Source organism: Vulpes vulpes, chromosome 12, assembly GCF_048418805.1.
Source record: "Vulpes vulpes isolate BD-2025 chromosome 12, VulVul3, whole genome shotgun sequence".
NCBI classification, from domain to species: Eukaryota; Metazoa; Chordata; class Mammalia; order Carnivora; family Canidae; genus Vulpes; species Vulpes vulpes.
The window spans coordinates 156,436,636-156,450,122 of record NC_132791.1 but is presented as its reverse complement, the minus strand read 5'-3'; the positions used below and the strand labels follow the sequence as shown (position 1 = coordinate 156,450,122).

At 37.8% G+C, this 13,487-nt stretch overlaps 1 protein-coding gene across 11 annotated transcripts in view; it reads right to left on the bottom strand.

Annotated features, from left to right (window-relative positions):
- IFT25 (intraflagellar transport 25) overlaps positions 1-13,485 on the bottom strand; it is a 49,151-nt gene extending 35,666 nt beyond the window's left edge. Inside the window, exons 1-4 of one of the 11 annotated variants that reach the window (XM_072730858.1) lie at positions 13,420-13,485; positions 11,269-11,392; positions 5,280-5,350; positions 4,332-4,444 (exon numbers count right to left, since the gene is read on the bottom strand). In XM_072730858.1, coding sequence (XP_072586959.1) covers positions 4,332-4,429 — 98 coding nt within the window. In that variant the 5' untranslated portion in view covers positions 4,430-4,444; positions 5,280-5,350; positions 11,269-11,392; positions 13,420-13,485. Of the gene's footprint in view, positions 1-4,331; positions 4,445-5,279; positions 5,351-11,268; positions 11,393-12,086; positions 12,934-13,032; positions 13,122-13,167 lie in introns of those variants that run through there. The other 10 variants (XM_072730863.1, XM_072730861.1, XM_072730857.1 and 7 more) reach the window with 10 other exon arrangements.
- Between the last annotated feature and the right edge of the window lie 2 nt (positions 13,486-13,487).

Below are 13,487 nucleotides of genomic sequence, written 5' to 3'. Positions count from 1 at the left end.
TCAAAATGCATTAAAGACCTGAATGTGAGACCCGAAACCATAAAATTCCTAGAAGAAAACATAGGCAGTAACACCTTGACATGTGTGGTAGAAACATTTTTCTAGATATATCCCCTTTGGCAATGGAAACAAAAACCAATTTAAACTATTGGGACTAAACCAAAATAAAAAGCTTTTACACAGTGAAGGAAACCATCAACAAAATAAAAAGACAACCCACCAAAAGAAAGAAGATACCTGCAAATGATATATATCCAATAAGAGGTTAATATCCAAAATATTGAAAGAATTTATACAACTCAACAGCAAAAAAACCCCAAACAATCCAATTAAAAATGGGCAGAAGACATAAGCAAACACTTCACCAAAGAAGACATACAGATGGCCTAACAGACATATGAAAAGATGCTCAATATCACTAACCATCAGGGAAATATAAATCAAATCACAAAGAGATATCACCTCACATCTGTCAGGATGGCTAAAATCAATACAAGAAACAAGAAGTGTTGGCAAGGATGTGGAGAAAATGGAATGCTCGTGCACTGTTGGTGGAAATGCAAACTGGCACAGCCACTGTGGAAAACCATATGGAGGTTACTCAAAAGACTAAAAATAGAATCACCATATGATCCACTAATTCCACCACTAGGTATTTACCCAAAGAAAAAGAAAACACAAATTTGAAAAGATATGTGCACCCCCACATTTATTGCAGCATTATTTACAATAGGCAAGATATGGAAGCAACCCCAATGTCCATCCATAGATGAATGGAAAAAGAAGATGTGATATATGTACAATGGAATAATAACCATAGAAAAGAATGAAACCTTGCCATTTGCAACACATGGGTGGAGCTAGAGAGTATAAAGCTAAGTGAAATAAATCAGTCAAGAAAAGACAAATACCTTATGATTTCACTCATATGTGGAATTTAAGAAATCAAGTAAGAAAAAAAAACAGACTCATATAGAAAACAAACTGGTATTTGCTAGAGGAGAGGTGGGTGGGGGGATGGGTGAAATAGATGAAGGGGATTAGAGTATACTTGTGATGAGCACTGAATAACGTACAGAATTGTTGATTCATTGTATTTCACACCCAAAACTAACATAACACTATGTTAAATTATACTGTAATTTAGAAAATAAATAAATTTTTAAATGACATATAACTGAATTCTCATATGTATAATGAAGTTATTAAAATGGTAGTTTTAAAGATTTATTTATTTTAGAGAAAGAGAGTGTGTGAGTGTGAGAGCATGGGGGTGTGGGAAAGGGCAGAGGGAGAGTCTCAAGCAGATTCTGTGCTGAGCATCTAACCCAATGTGGGGCTTGAGCTCATGACCCTGGGATCACAACCTGAGCCCAAACCAAGAATTGAATGCTTAACCCACTGTACCACCTAGGCAAACCAGCAGTTTTCTTTTAAATAAAGCTTTATAGCTAAAAACTATTTAACATCTATTACCTCATGCGATTTTTTTTCACTACTCCTATGTAGTCAGGAAAGGTGGTGTTATCCCCATTTTTCAGATCAGAAAAGTGAGGCTCAAAGAGTAACACATATGCCTTTAGTCCAAGGTAACATATATAGTTCACTTAACCAAGAATTTTAACTATAAATCTAGTATCCTACTAATTCTCTCTTCTACTTTTTCTTTTAACTTATTTTTTTTCCTAGTATAGAACTTCCTTTCTCTATTTTCATTGACATATTAAATACCAGAGAGCAAAAGTAGAGTCAAAGGTAAGTAGAAATATAATTACTTTCTTTAACTCTTCTTTCTTTTTTTTTTAAAGATTTTATTTATTTATTCATGAGAAACAGAGAGAGAGAGAGAGACAGGCAGAGAGAGAAGCAGGCTCCATGCTGCGAGCCCAATGCAGGACTCGATCCCGGGTCTCCAGGACCAGGTCCTGGGCTGAACCACTGAGCCACCGGGCTACCCTTTAACTCTTATTTCTGAGGAAATTGAGAATTGGGAGAAAACTATCTACTGGGGGGAAATTTTATGGCACTGTTTTCTCCAAATGATTATATGGTTATTTCCATTTGGACAAACCAACTTATGAGCAAAAAATAATTTTTAATATTTACTATAAAAGTCTAATTGTTATTTGTCGGAAATGCATATACATTAAAAGTCTCTGATATGTTCTGTTCAATTATCAGGTCAGTATATACTTTTATTCTATATAGCTTCTATATAGTTTTCTATACTAAGGGTTAGTCTCTAAATGTTATGTCCTTAATCGTTCAGTAATATGGGCTAATCTTTGGAAAGATCTCTGTTTCTTTTTTTTAATTTTTAAGAAGATTTATTTGAGAGAGAGAGAGAATGAGTGAGGGAAGGACAAAGGGACAAGCTATCTACTGAGCATGGAGCTCAATGTGGGGCTTGATTCCAGGACCTTGAGGTCATGACCTGAGCAGAACTCAGATGCTTAACCAACTGAGCCATCCTGGTGGCCCAGAAAGATCTCTATTTCTGAAAACAATTTAAGGTACATCTCTAGCTACCTGTGCATCCTCACAGCAGTTCCCACATTAATTTCTCTACTCCAAGGCAGAGTGGGATAAATAGCTATTACCTGAATTTCAGGAAATAAAAAACTAAGAAGGATTAAGAGGCACAGGTGAAAAACAGATGCTAAGTTTTGGATTCAAACCTAAAATCTGAGTTATCATAGTGTAGTACAAAAAACCCCAAACTGGGAGTTAGAAGACATGAGTGTTAATCTTGATTCCACCACTTGGTTATCTGTGTCATTTTGAACAAGTCATCTTTACCTACAATTATCCTTTTCCTCATCTTTACAATAAGGTTGAAAATACATTTTTAAAATATTTTACCTTATTTCCCAAGCTTACAGTGAGGGTCAAATGACATAACATCTATGAAACTACAAAGCCCTGTGCAAATATAAAATATGTGCATATATATGTGTGTGTGTTCTCAGCTACTTTCCAATATTAATTGAGTTTGATTAATATTTGATGGTCTAATTCAATAAGCTACTCAAAAACTATTTTAAGACATTCTAGAGTCAGGGATGCCTGAGTGGCACAGTGGTTGAGTCTCTGCCTTTGGCTCAGATCATGATCCCGGGGCCCTCCAACAGAGTCATATAGCCGGTTCCCTACAGGGAGCCTGCTTTTCCCTTTGCCTATATCTCTGCCTCTCTGTGTGTCTCTCATGCATAAATAGATAAAATCCTTAAAAAAAAAGGACATTCTGGAGTCAAAGCTGAATAAGTCATAGTCTCTAACTTTTAGGAATTCATAGTTAAGAGAGGACACAAATATTAAAAATAATTATACAAAAAAGGGACAAAAAGATAATAGATGCATATAATAAATTCTTTGAGTCCAACAAAAAGGTAAACTAATCCTACATGAGGCCAAAAGGACAGATGTCAGAGAGGAGATAACAAGTAGGCTTAAAGGAAGCGGTTGAGTTGCTAGAATTTTATCCAGATACATGGAATTCACAATAGAACACAAAAATACCACAAGATCTGTGTTATAACTGGCTCTGCCTTTAGTTAAAACTAGTACTTGACCTCTTTGGACCTCTCTTACCACAATTCTAAAATGAAAGGTTTAGATAAGATACAATCCTAAGTCCTTCCAACTCTAAAATTATATGATTCTATGAGTCAAACTCTGGTCATTGTACAGATGCCAAGAAAGAGAACTCAAGAGAGTAATAAAATAGTCACAACTATTAAAAATGTTTTTCCATTAACCACTTTTTCTTGGAATTTAAAAGCCTAAGAATGATATTTATCTCTACCTAGAATAAGCTCTAACACAGTAAGGAGAGGAAATTGGAATGGTATCAAGAAGCTGAGAACCAAACAGTACAGGTGGAGAGCAGGAGGTTAAGCCTTCAGTTCAACAAAGATGTTGCTTAGACCACTAAGGAAATAGGCAATACATGAGAAGTTATAATGTTTTTATTCCTATTTACTAAAAAAAAACTTAGAATAAAATCATAACCAGATATTAAAATGTACTCTTCCATAAAATGAGGTAGTTGTTGTTTGAAGTTTTGTCTTGTTAAACTACTTCTTAAAAAACTACTTACATAAGAGGTCACTTTTAAAATTATAAAGAAAAGGATCAAAAACCTAAGTATACTCAACTGAATTTGTTTCACAAATGGTACCTAAGGTGGATATTGTCAAGTAATGTACTTCATCAAACATTTATTAAACTATGTTTAAAAGTTCTAGTTGTTGTAAAGCATAATCCCAGTACTCAGGAGGTTCACTGACCTAATATCAAGACTTTAAGGAAGAAAAAATAGTAACTCTTACCCATCAATCATATTTTCAGGTGGGTGTTTTTCATCACTTGATGTAGCTAAAATCACTTCAGCCCCCTCAGAGCTCAAACATAGATCAATTTTTCTCATCTTCAAGTGTTTAATCTGCAAGTAAAACAATAATAACGAAAGCAAATTCTTGACTCTCTGAACTTCATCGGAGTAAAGGGAGAAAGAAAGCCTGTTGCCTAGCACACAACTTAACCACCAAGCTATTCAACAAGTGGGAGGGACTCTAACATGTTTATTTATGAAAGTAAACTTCTAACCTCTCCCAGGAATAATCTGTAAAATAGTGATTATTTCCACCACTTTACTTCACAAAAGACAACACTGACTACTCTGACAACATTTTTCTGATTCTAAAATTGAAAGTCCTCAATAACGATACAGAAATAGTTAACAGGCTAAGATAATATGAATTAATGTGTAAAATTTTCAAACTATTTATATCATTATATTTCTGACATTAAAAAATAATCTGGAGCAAAAGAACAGATGTTTTCATGACTGCTGTGTTTTTTGTTTTTCTTTTTTTTAAGTAAGCTCCACACCCAGCACAGAGCCCAGCACAGGGCTAGAACCCACAACTGTGGGTTCAAGAGTCAGACTTTCAACCAACTGAGCCACCCAGGCACCCCACATGACTGTTTATCCATACATTTATCAACTGAAGTAGCAAATAATATTAGTCACATGTTAAAAGATATCTTACCATCATTACTTTTTGGAGCAGAATGTAAAATAAGAGAGAAGAAAAACTTTTGCTTATTATTAAATTCTAAATCAGTCACTTGGGTCATGGATTGAAAGACATTTCTATCGTATGGTAATATTTTCGATTTAATAAAAATATATGTAAAAACATTGTTGAACTCTAACATGGACCCCGGTAGATTAGACAAAGAAGACTAGATAAGATTCTATCAGTCACACTCACCCTTCTCCTTGATCTGGTGGTAACAGGGCACAAACCAATATATAGATGCAAAGTGACTATGAAAGCTGTATCTATAAAGAATGATAAGACAAAGAGTGTTTGGAAAAAGGAGGAAGGCTTCCAATACACTTCATACCCTAGCCTCTGGCTAACTTTAAAAAAAAAATGAGACTATTTCAAATAATCAACATAGTACAGAGAATGTCACATATCAAACAACTATATACCCACTGCCTAGATTTAATAAATGTTAACATTTTTACCCATCACCTTCCTGATTCAAAGGTAAGAGCTATTCTGGAGTTGATGAATATCCCTCCTTACTATGTATTTATACTTTTATCATATACATATCCATAAACAATATGTACTGCCCTTTTTTTTTTTTTTTAAAGATTTTTTATTTTATTTATTTATTTTTTTTCAGTCACAGAGAGAGAGAGAGAGAGAGGCAGAGACACAGGCAGAGGGAGAAGCAGGCTCCATGCACCGGGAGCCCGACGCGGGATTCGATCCCGGATCTCCAGGATCGCGCCCTGGGCCAAAGGCAGGCGCCAAACCGCTGCGCCACCCAGGGATCCCTGTACTGCCCTTTTAAAACTTAGACGCTTCCTCAGTATATATATCCTTGCTTTTTTAATTTAATATTATATTTTCAAGTTTTATCATGTTGATACATATAAATCTATTTTGTTCATCTTAACTGCTGTCAGGTATTTCTCCATTTCTCTAATGACGAATATTTAGGTAAGTTTCCAATTTTTTGCTATTATAAGCAAATTTGAAATGTACATCTTTGTATATGTATCCTTAGTATATAGAGGAGAAAGTGTTTATGATAAAAGTCTCTTTCTTTACAGAAGTAAAATTGCAGAAACTTAGAATTAGCATATCTTCAAGTCAATAACTGATCAATTTGATCTTGAAATTTTAACAATTTACACTACCATCAGCAGTGTATAAGTGTTTCTGCTTCCTTATATTCTCACGAACTTGGTATTATTAGACATTTTGACTTTAGCTCATCTCATTGATGTGAAATGGTATCTCAATAAGGTTATAATTTGTATTTCCATGATTATTAGTGAAACTGAATACTGTTTCATATGATTATGGGCCATTCAGTCCTCTTTTTCTGTTATTTGCTTTTCCTCATCCTTTGCTCATTTTGCTATTGGGGTGCTTTTTAAAAATTTTGTTGTCCTTTTCCTTTTGATTTACAGGAATTTTTCAAATAAAACATTCTGGATACAAATCCTTTGTTATATGTGTCACAGATATTTCCTAGTCTGTAGCTTGAGTTTTCTTTTTCTTTTTTTGTTTCCCCACCCCCACACACTTTTTAAAATTACTGAACTATAAAACATACATAAAGAAGAGAACACAAATCAGAAGTATTAGAGCAATACATTTTCACAAAGTTACCACACCCAGGTAACTATTCCCAGGGTAAAGAAATGGAATATTACCAGCACTTGAGAAGTCCTCCGCATGCCCCTTCCCAGTCACTTCCCTTCCCTCCTTCCCAAGATAAGCATGGTCCTTATTTCTAACAGATTAATTTTGCCTGAAATTTATATACATAGAATCATACAGTTTGTATTCATTTGTATCTGGCTTCTTTCATTCATCATATGTTTCTGAGATTTGGCCTTATTGCTGTGTCATAAAGTGCAACTAAGTAAAGCTGCAACCTAGCCCCAACCCAGCTCAACCCCTAATAAGATCAGAGAAAACATGCCCTAAGTGGAGCTTCACAGGAAACTGGGCATATGAACTGAAAAGCAAAGAAAGGTTTCTGTGATCTTGGGTACTTAGCTCCCAAAGCCCTGATGGAGGAAACTGATCTCACTTCCAAATATCTGAAATCAAATGTAAACTGAAAGTATTTAAATAAAATTATAACTCAGTTTAATCCCTAGGTAGACCAAAGTGATCTGCCCCTTACCCTGGCTGCAGGGCAAAGAAACTGGTGTGTCTTCTCTGGGAAAAAGCATTATTTACTTCAGTGTCTATTTTACATCCAATATACAAAATCACTTTAGCAGATCTATAGATGATCCAAGTACTGGAATTAGCAAAGATAGCTACTATAAATCTATAGGGATTTATTGATCATATTATCAACCTGTAGAAAATATAGGCTTGTAGGGAGCCTGCTTCTCCCTCTGCCTATGTCTCTGACTCTGTCTCTCATGAATAAATAAATAAAATATCTTAAAAAAAAAAGAAATGGCAAGAAGATAGTTTTATTTTTTTATTTTTTTAAGAAGATAGTTTTAAACACAAGTGCACTGATTATTCTATTAAATGTTAACAAACTAAACACTACATTATCAGACTGAATTTAAATAAACCCAACAGATACTCTTTTCAGAAAACACTGTAAATATAAGGATAGACTGAAAGTAAAAGGATAAAATAAGTCTTACTTAACATTTGATAAAGCAAATTCCTCTACTTAATTTTCAGAATTCTATGTTTTGTATCTTAATTATTAGAAAGATTTTTAAATTACAGAAAAATGGGGCACCTGGGTGGCTCAGTTGGTTAAGCATCTGCCTTCAGCTCAGGTCATGATTTCAGGCTCCCTGCTTAGTGGAGAGTCTGCTTCTCCCCCTCTCTCTGCCCATCTCCTTACTCATGTTCTATCTCTCTCAAATAAAATCTTTGGGGAAAAAAATGAACTAGAGGAAAAAAATTTCTTGAGATGTTGATTGTAATTTTGTTCCACATACAGATTAATTGGGAGAGAATATCATGTTTATGATAATGAGTCTTCAAATACATGAACCTGGCATCTCTTCATTTAAGACTTTTTTAAAAGATTTTATTTATTTACTCATGAAAAAGAGGAAGGAAGGCAGAGATAGAACCTGAGCCAAAGGCAGATGCTTAACCAACTAAACCACCCAGGCAACCTTATTTAAGACTTCTTTTAAGCTTTGAAATGATTCTCTAGTTTTCCCCAAACATATCTTCACCTCTTTTGTTAGAGTTATTATTAGGTGTCTTATGGTTTCTATTGCTATTATAAATGGGACATTTTAAAAAATAACATTATTTTTAAAAAGTCTTATTCTTTACCATACAAGGAATATTTCCAACATTTCACCATTAAATTTGATGCTCACTGAAGGTTTTGTTAGACACTGTTCATCAGGTTATAGAAATTTCCTTCTCTTTTGGTGTCTTAGGTTTTATTTTTCCATGAACAAACACTGAATTTTATCAAATGCTCTTCTAACATTTACTAAGATGATCATTTAGATTTTTCTACAGGTTGATAATACAATCAAATCAAGATTTTCTATTGTTATCATATCCCCAGTTCCTAGCATAAACTCAATTTACATGGCTAAGATATATTATCATTTTCATCCATAGTTGGGTTCAGTTTGCTAACATTTTATTTAGAATTTTTACAAATACATTTCTAAGTGAGATTGGTTATAATTTTCCTTTGTTATTCAGTCCTTATCTCTTTTTTTTAAGGTTTTATTTATTTACTTACTTGAGAGAGAAAGGGCATGGCATAGGGGAGGGGCAGCACAGGGAAAGAGACAAGCAAGAGACAAGCAGACTCTAAGCTGAGCTCAAACAGACTCTAAGTTGAGCTCAAAGTGCTGAGGTGGTGGCAGAGAGGGGACAGAGGCTTGATATCACAACCCTGAGATCATGACCTGAGCAGAAATCAAGAGTTGGATGCACAATGGACTGAGCCACCAAGGCACTCCTGTATCTAGTTTTATAATCAAGACTGTACTTCCAACATAAGTTAGAGAGCTTCCCCCTTTTCTAGTTGTTGGAGCAATTTGTATAAGACAGAAGGTTATTTGATCTTGTAAGCCTGGTAAAATCTTTGTAAACAGAATTTTTTTTTAATATTTCAGATTTTTTTCAGGTTTTCTATACCACCTTGAGTCAATTTTGAAATTTATATTTTGTAGAAATATTACCTATTTCTTCTTAGTTTTTATATTTATTGGCATAAGGTTCATTTTTTACTGGAATTTTAAAATCTACTATGATAGTGTTAAAAGTCATGACTGGTCAAGAAAAAAGGCATATGTTCTAACATTTTCTATTTGTGCCTCTTTTCTTAACTTTTTTTCTTGCATTTAATACTATTGATACCAGAGAACTAGTGTTAGATGAACACTGTTAGTCCTTAATTTGAAGATGATAAATTCCTAGAAATACAGATTGATGAACTCAGATATTAATTCTCAACAAAATTCTAACATTATTAAATTTCATTATTAAAATGATAGCCCTAAAAACAAAACAACAAAAAAAAAATGATAGCCCTGAAAACGTAAATGAGAGTAGTTGTACAATAGAAAGCAGCACTAACATTAGTTCACAAAGGTTATACCAAACCTATACATTTCTTTTTGCTTATTTGATAGAGTTACTAACCAATTAAGAACATGTTCTGAATATTTCAACAAAACTTTAGACAAAGCTTCTCAAGATTCCTATATGGACCAGACAGAGAAATGTGGATCGGGTGGCAGGCAGTACTTTAGGTAAATATTTATCTCTTTGGCTATGCTCAAAGAATGATGATTAATGGGACAAAATTAACTGTGAAAAACCTCTGTCCTCTCGCCTTTCAACATTTTTATGAATTAAAGATAGAAAAAATATCATCAATTTTGCAGATGACACAAAGCTGGGCTATCAGCTAACATGCTAGATGACAGAATTAGCACATAAAAAGATGTGAGCAGCTAGAAAGATGAGATATGATGAACAATATATTTAATAGGGATAACAATAAAGGCCTATACTTAAAAAGTCAATCACACAAGGATTGGTCTTGACTGGGGTGGCAGAGCCAAATCTAGTCAGCCATTTGTTTTTATATGGCCTATGAGTTAAAGGATTCTTTTTATCTTAAAATACTATTTAAAATTAAAATAATATTTTATGACACATGAAGATTACATGAAACTATATGAAATCCATACTTCAGTATCCATGAATAGTTTTATTGGAACTTGGCCATGGTCAACCATTTATACATTGTTGATAGCTACTTTTACAGTGACACAGTAGTTGTGATAGAGACTATAAGGCTCAGAAATATTTATTATTTGGCCCTTTACAGAAAAAGTTTGCTGACCCTTGATCTAGATGTGTAAAACGTATACGTTTGGTTCATTATAGAGTCACACTGTAAGGCAAGAGTGTACCATATCTGCCCCCAAAGGTAAAGGAATATAATCTTAGATTATATAAACTCTTTAGAGTTAAGGAGGAACTACATCCATCAAAATTTTTATTTATTTATTTTTTTAATTTTTAAAATTTATTTATTTATTTATTTATTTATTTATGAGAGACACACACACAGAGAGAGAGAGAGAGAGAGAGAGAGAGGCAGAGACACAAACAGAGGGAGAAGCAGGCTCCATGCAGGGAGCCCGACGCGGGATTCAATCCTGGGTCTCCAGGATCTTGCCCCAGGTTGAAGGCGGCACTAAACCGCTGAGCTACCTGGGCTGCCCTCCATCAAAATTTTCAGATACCAACTAAGGACCAGGCACTGCACTTGCTAGTAACGCAAAGACAACTACAACCTAAGATAGAGACGGTGACTAACATTTAGTTTTTGCCTTCAAGCTCAGAGTCAAGGAAAATGAACATGCATGCAACTATTATAATAATGTTATGTGCTAACAGTGTGAACTACATCCAGATACTACATCATTCTGGATTGCATAAGTAGGACACTGTCAGGTTTGATATTGTCAGGGGAAAACAAAAAGTTCACAAGGATCTATAAATTATCACATGGAGGAAGCTGAAAGAATTAGTAACTGAAATATTTCAAAAAAGAGATGAGAGAAATGTGATTAATATCACAACTGTTCAAAACGGAAAAAGGATTAGAATTTTTCTTTTAGAAGTCCAAGAGGGAGAATTGGACTCAACAAACACAAATTTTAAGCAAGAAGACATCACAGATAAAAGAACTTACTGGCAAAGTAAAGATGTTAAGTCTTTTCCATTCCTGAAAGTGTCCAAGAAGGGTAGATGATAATTTATGAAGGAAACTAAAGCAAGGATTTCTGCATTGTGGTTCTTTTGGACTGGATCAAGTTCTACGAGAGACAGATTGAGAACAGATAAGGAAGGATCCTAAAAGCCAGGTTAAAGACAATGGGTTCTATCCTGTTGTTTTCGACAGGGCTGGGAGTGACTTTGCCCCCCCGCCCCCCCAAGGAACATTTGACAATTCTGAAAGACAGTTTGGTTATCACAACTTGGGGGGAGGGCTGCTATTGGCATCTAGTGGGCATTTCATGATATTTCTAAATATTCCCATGCACAGGACAGTCCCCCACAACAATTATTTAGCCCAAAATGTAAATAGTACAGGGGTGGAAAAACCCTATGGTAATATATTTGGGAGTGCAAATTAGGGGTTGGAGACTAACAGAAAGAACTTGCCTTTAAAAAGTTATATTTTAGGGGAGAATACCCAGCATTGATGTGTAGTATAAGGAAAAGAATATACACTCTAGGGGCCCCTGAGCGGCTCAGTGGTTGGGCAGCGGCCTTTGGCTCAGGTCATGATCCCAGGGTCCTGGGATGGAGTCCTGCATCAGGCTCCCCGCAGGGAGCCTGCTTCTCCCACTGCCTGTGTCTCTGCCTCTCTTTGTGTCTCTTATGAATAAATAAAACCTTTAAAATATATATATAGTCTCTAAATGTTCTTTTCTTGCCTCGCATTCTTATTATCTACATCGTCTGAGGGAAGCCAGCATGTCCTTTAACACAAAACTCGTTTCATACCTCTTATATCCATCACTGTCCTTCCTATTTCCTGTGTTGGGTATAATTATTTAATGGCAGAAGCGGAGTTTTCATTAAAGTTCCCTGATTATGGTTAAGAAGAAAGAGGCATATCAGCCCCAAAGAAACCCACAGATAATGTTGCTTCCTTCCACTCCAAGGGTGCAGGTCTGCATTGTAGTCTAACGCCCCACCCTGGGATACCTTACTCCAAATAAATACACACGTATCCCCTCAAAGCCTAGATTATTAATGGGGGGTGCCCTCCTCTGCATTTTTAAGGTCCCTACCCCTGGACTTCTTCCCCGCTGCCTTATTCTGTAGTCTAACCCCAGGGCCACTTTTAGCCACCCTTTACTCTCCAGGTCACATGCCCTTTCTGGCCCTTCTTTCTGAAAACCTCGAGGGGTCAAGTCCACATTACTGATGGGGACCTTTTGTGTAAGTCAGGAAACAGCCAGGGCCCTCGGCTGGGTATCTCACTAGAAAGGCAAACCAGCTCTGACACCACCTCCTTGCCTCCGCCCCAGGTCATTCCTTTCAAGACCTCCCAGGGTCCTCAGGGCTCAGGTTTGTGGACGCCCCACCCTAAATTACGTAAAAGGTATTAAGCGACCCCACATCCTACACCAACTATATGGTTCCTAATATACGGGTCACGTGGCACTTGAGGGGTTACAGTTTGGCAGGCTTACTCGTTTCGATTTGCAATTGCTTTTCCCTTTGGGGAGTGAAAACATTATTCAGGGCTCAAAAAAGTTGGTGGATTGGCACTGGGGTCTCTAGGGCCGCGGGGGAATTAGACATCCCCGGTGCCTGTCCCCGCGCCGTCAGCCAGCTCATAGCCCCTCCGCTAGGTCCCCGCCCCGCCGGCCGCACGCAGCCCCGCTCCCACCGCCCCCGCCCCCGCCGCCGCCGCCGCCGCCGCCGCCGCCGCCCCGCTCGCCTGCGCCTCCCGTTAGCTCCAGGCGCGCGGACAGTCCGGGCTCGGGATCTTCCTTCCGCTCCGCGCGCCCCGCCCCCGGCCCCGCCCCCGGCCCCGCCCCTCCCCGGCCTCCCAGGAGCTCCCGGGGGCGCGCACCTCTCGACTCTCCCGCAGGCCCCGCCCCGCGCGGCCTGACCCGGCCCGGCCTCGGCCCCGCCCCCGAGGCGCGCGCCCCTCCCGACGCTCAGGCCGCGCCCTGTGCTCTCCTAGACGGAGCGGGGCGAGCCGCGCGGCCCCACCCGAGGGTCTTTCCCCAGCAAGAGCCGGAGCCCGCACCGCCTACCCTCCCCGGGGCTCGCAGCACCCGGGGGACCCGCCTTCGCGCCAGCACGCACGCGCAGTGCCCACCTCTCCCGGATCCGAGCCCTCGGCCCTCGGGTCTCCAGCCCAGGGCCCGGCCCCGCCTCCGGCCCGGC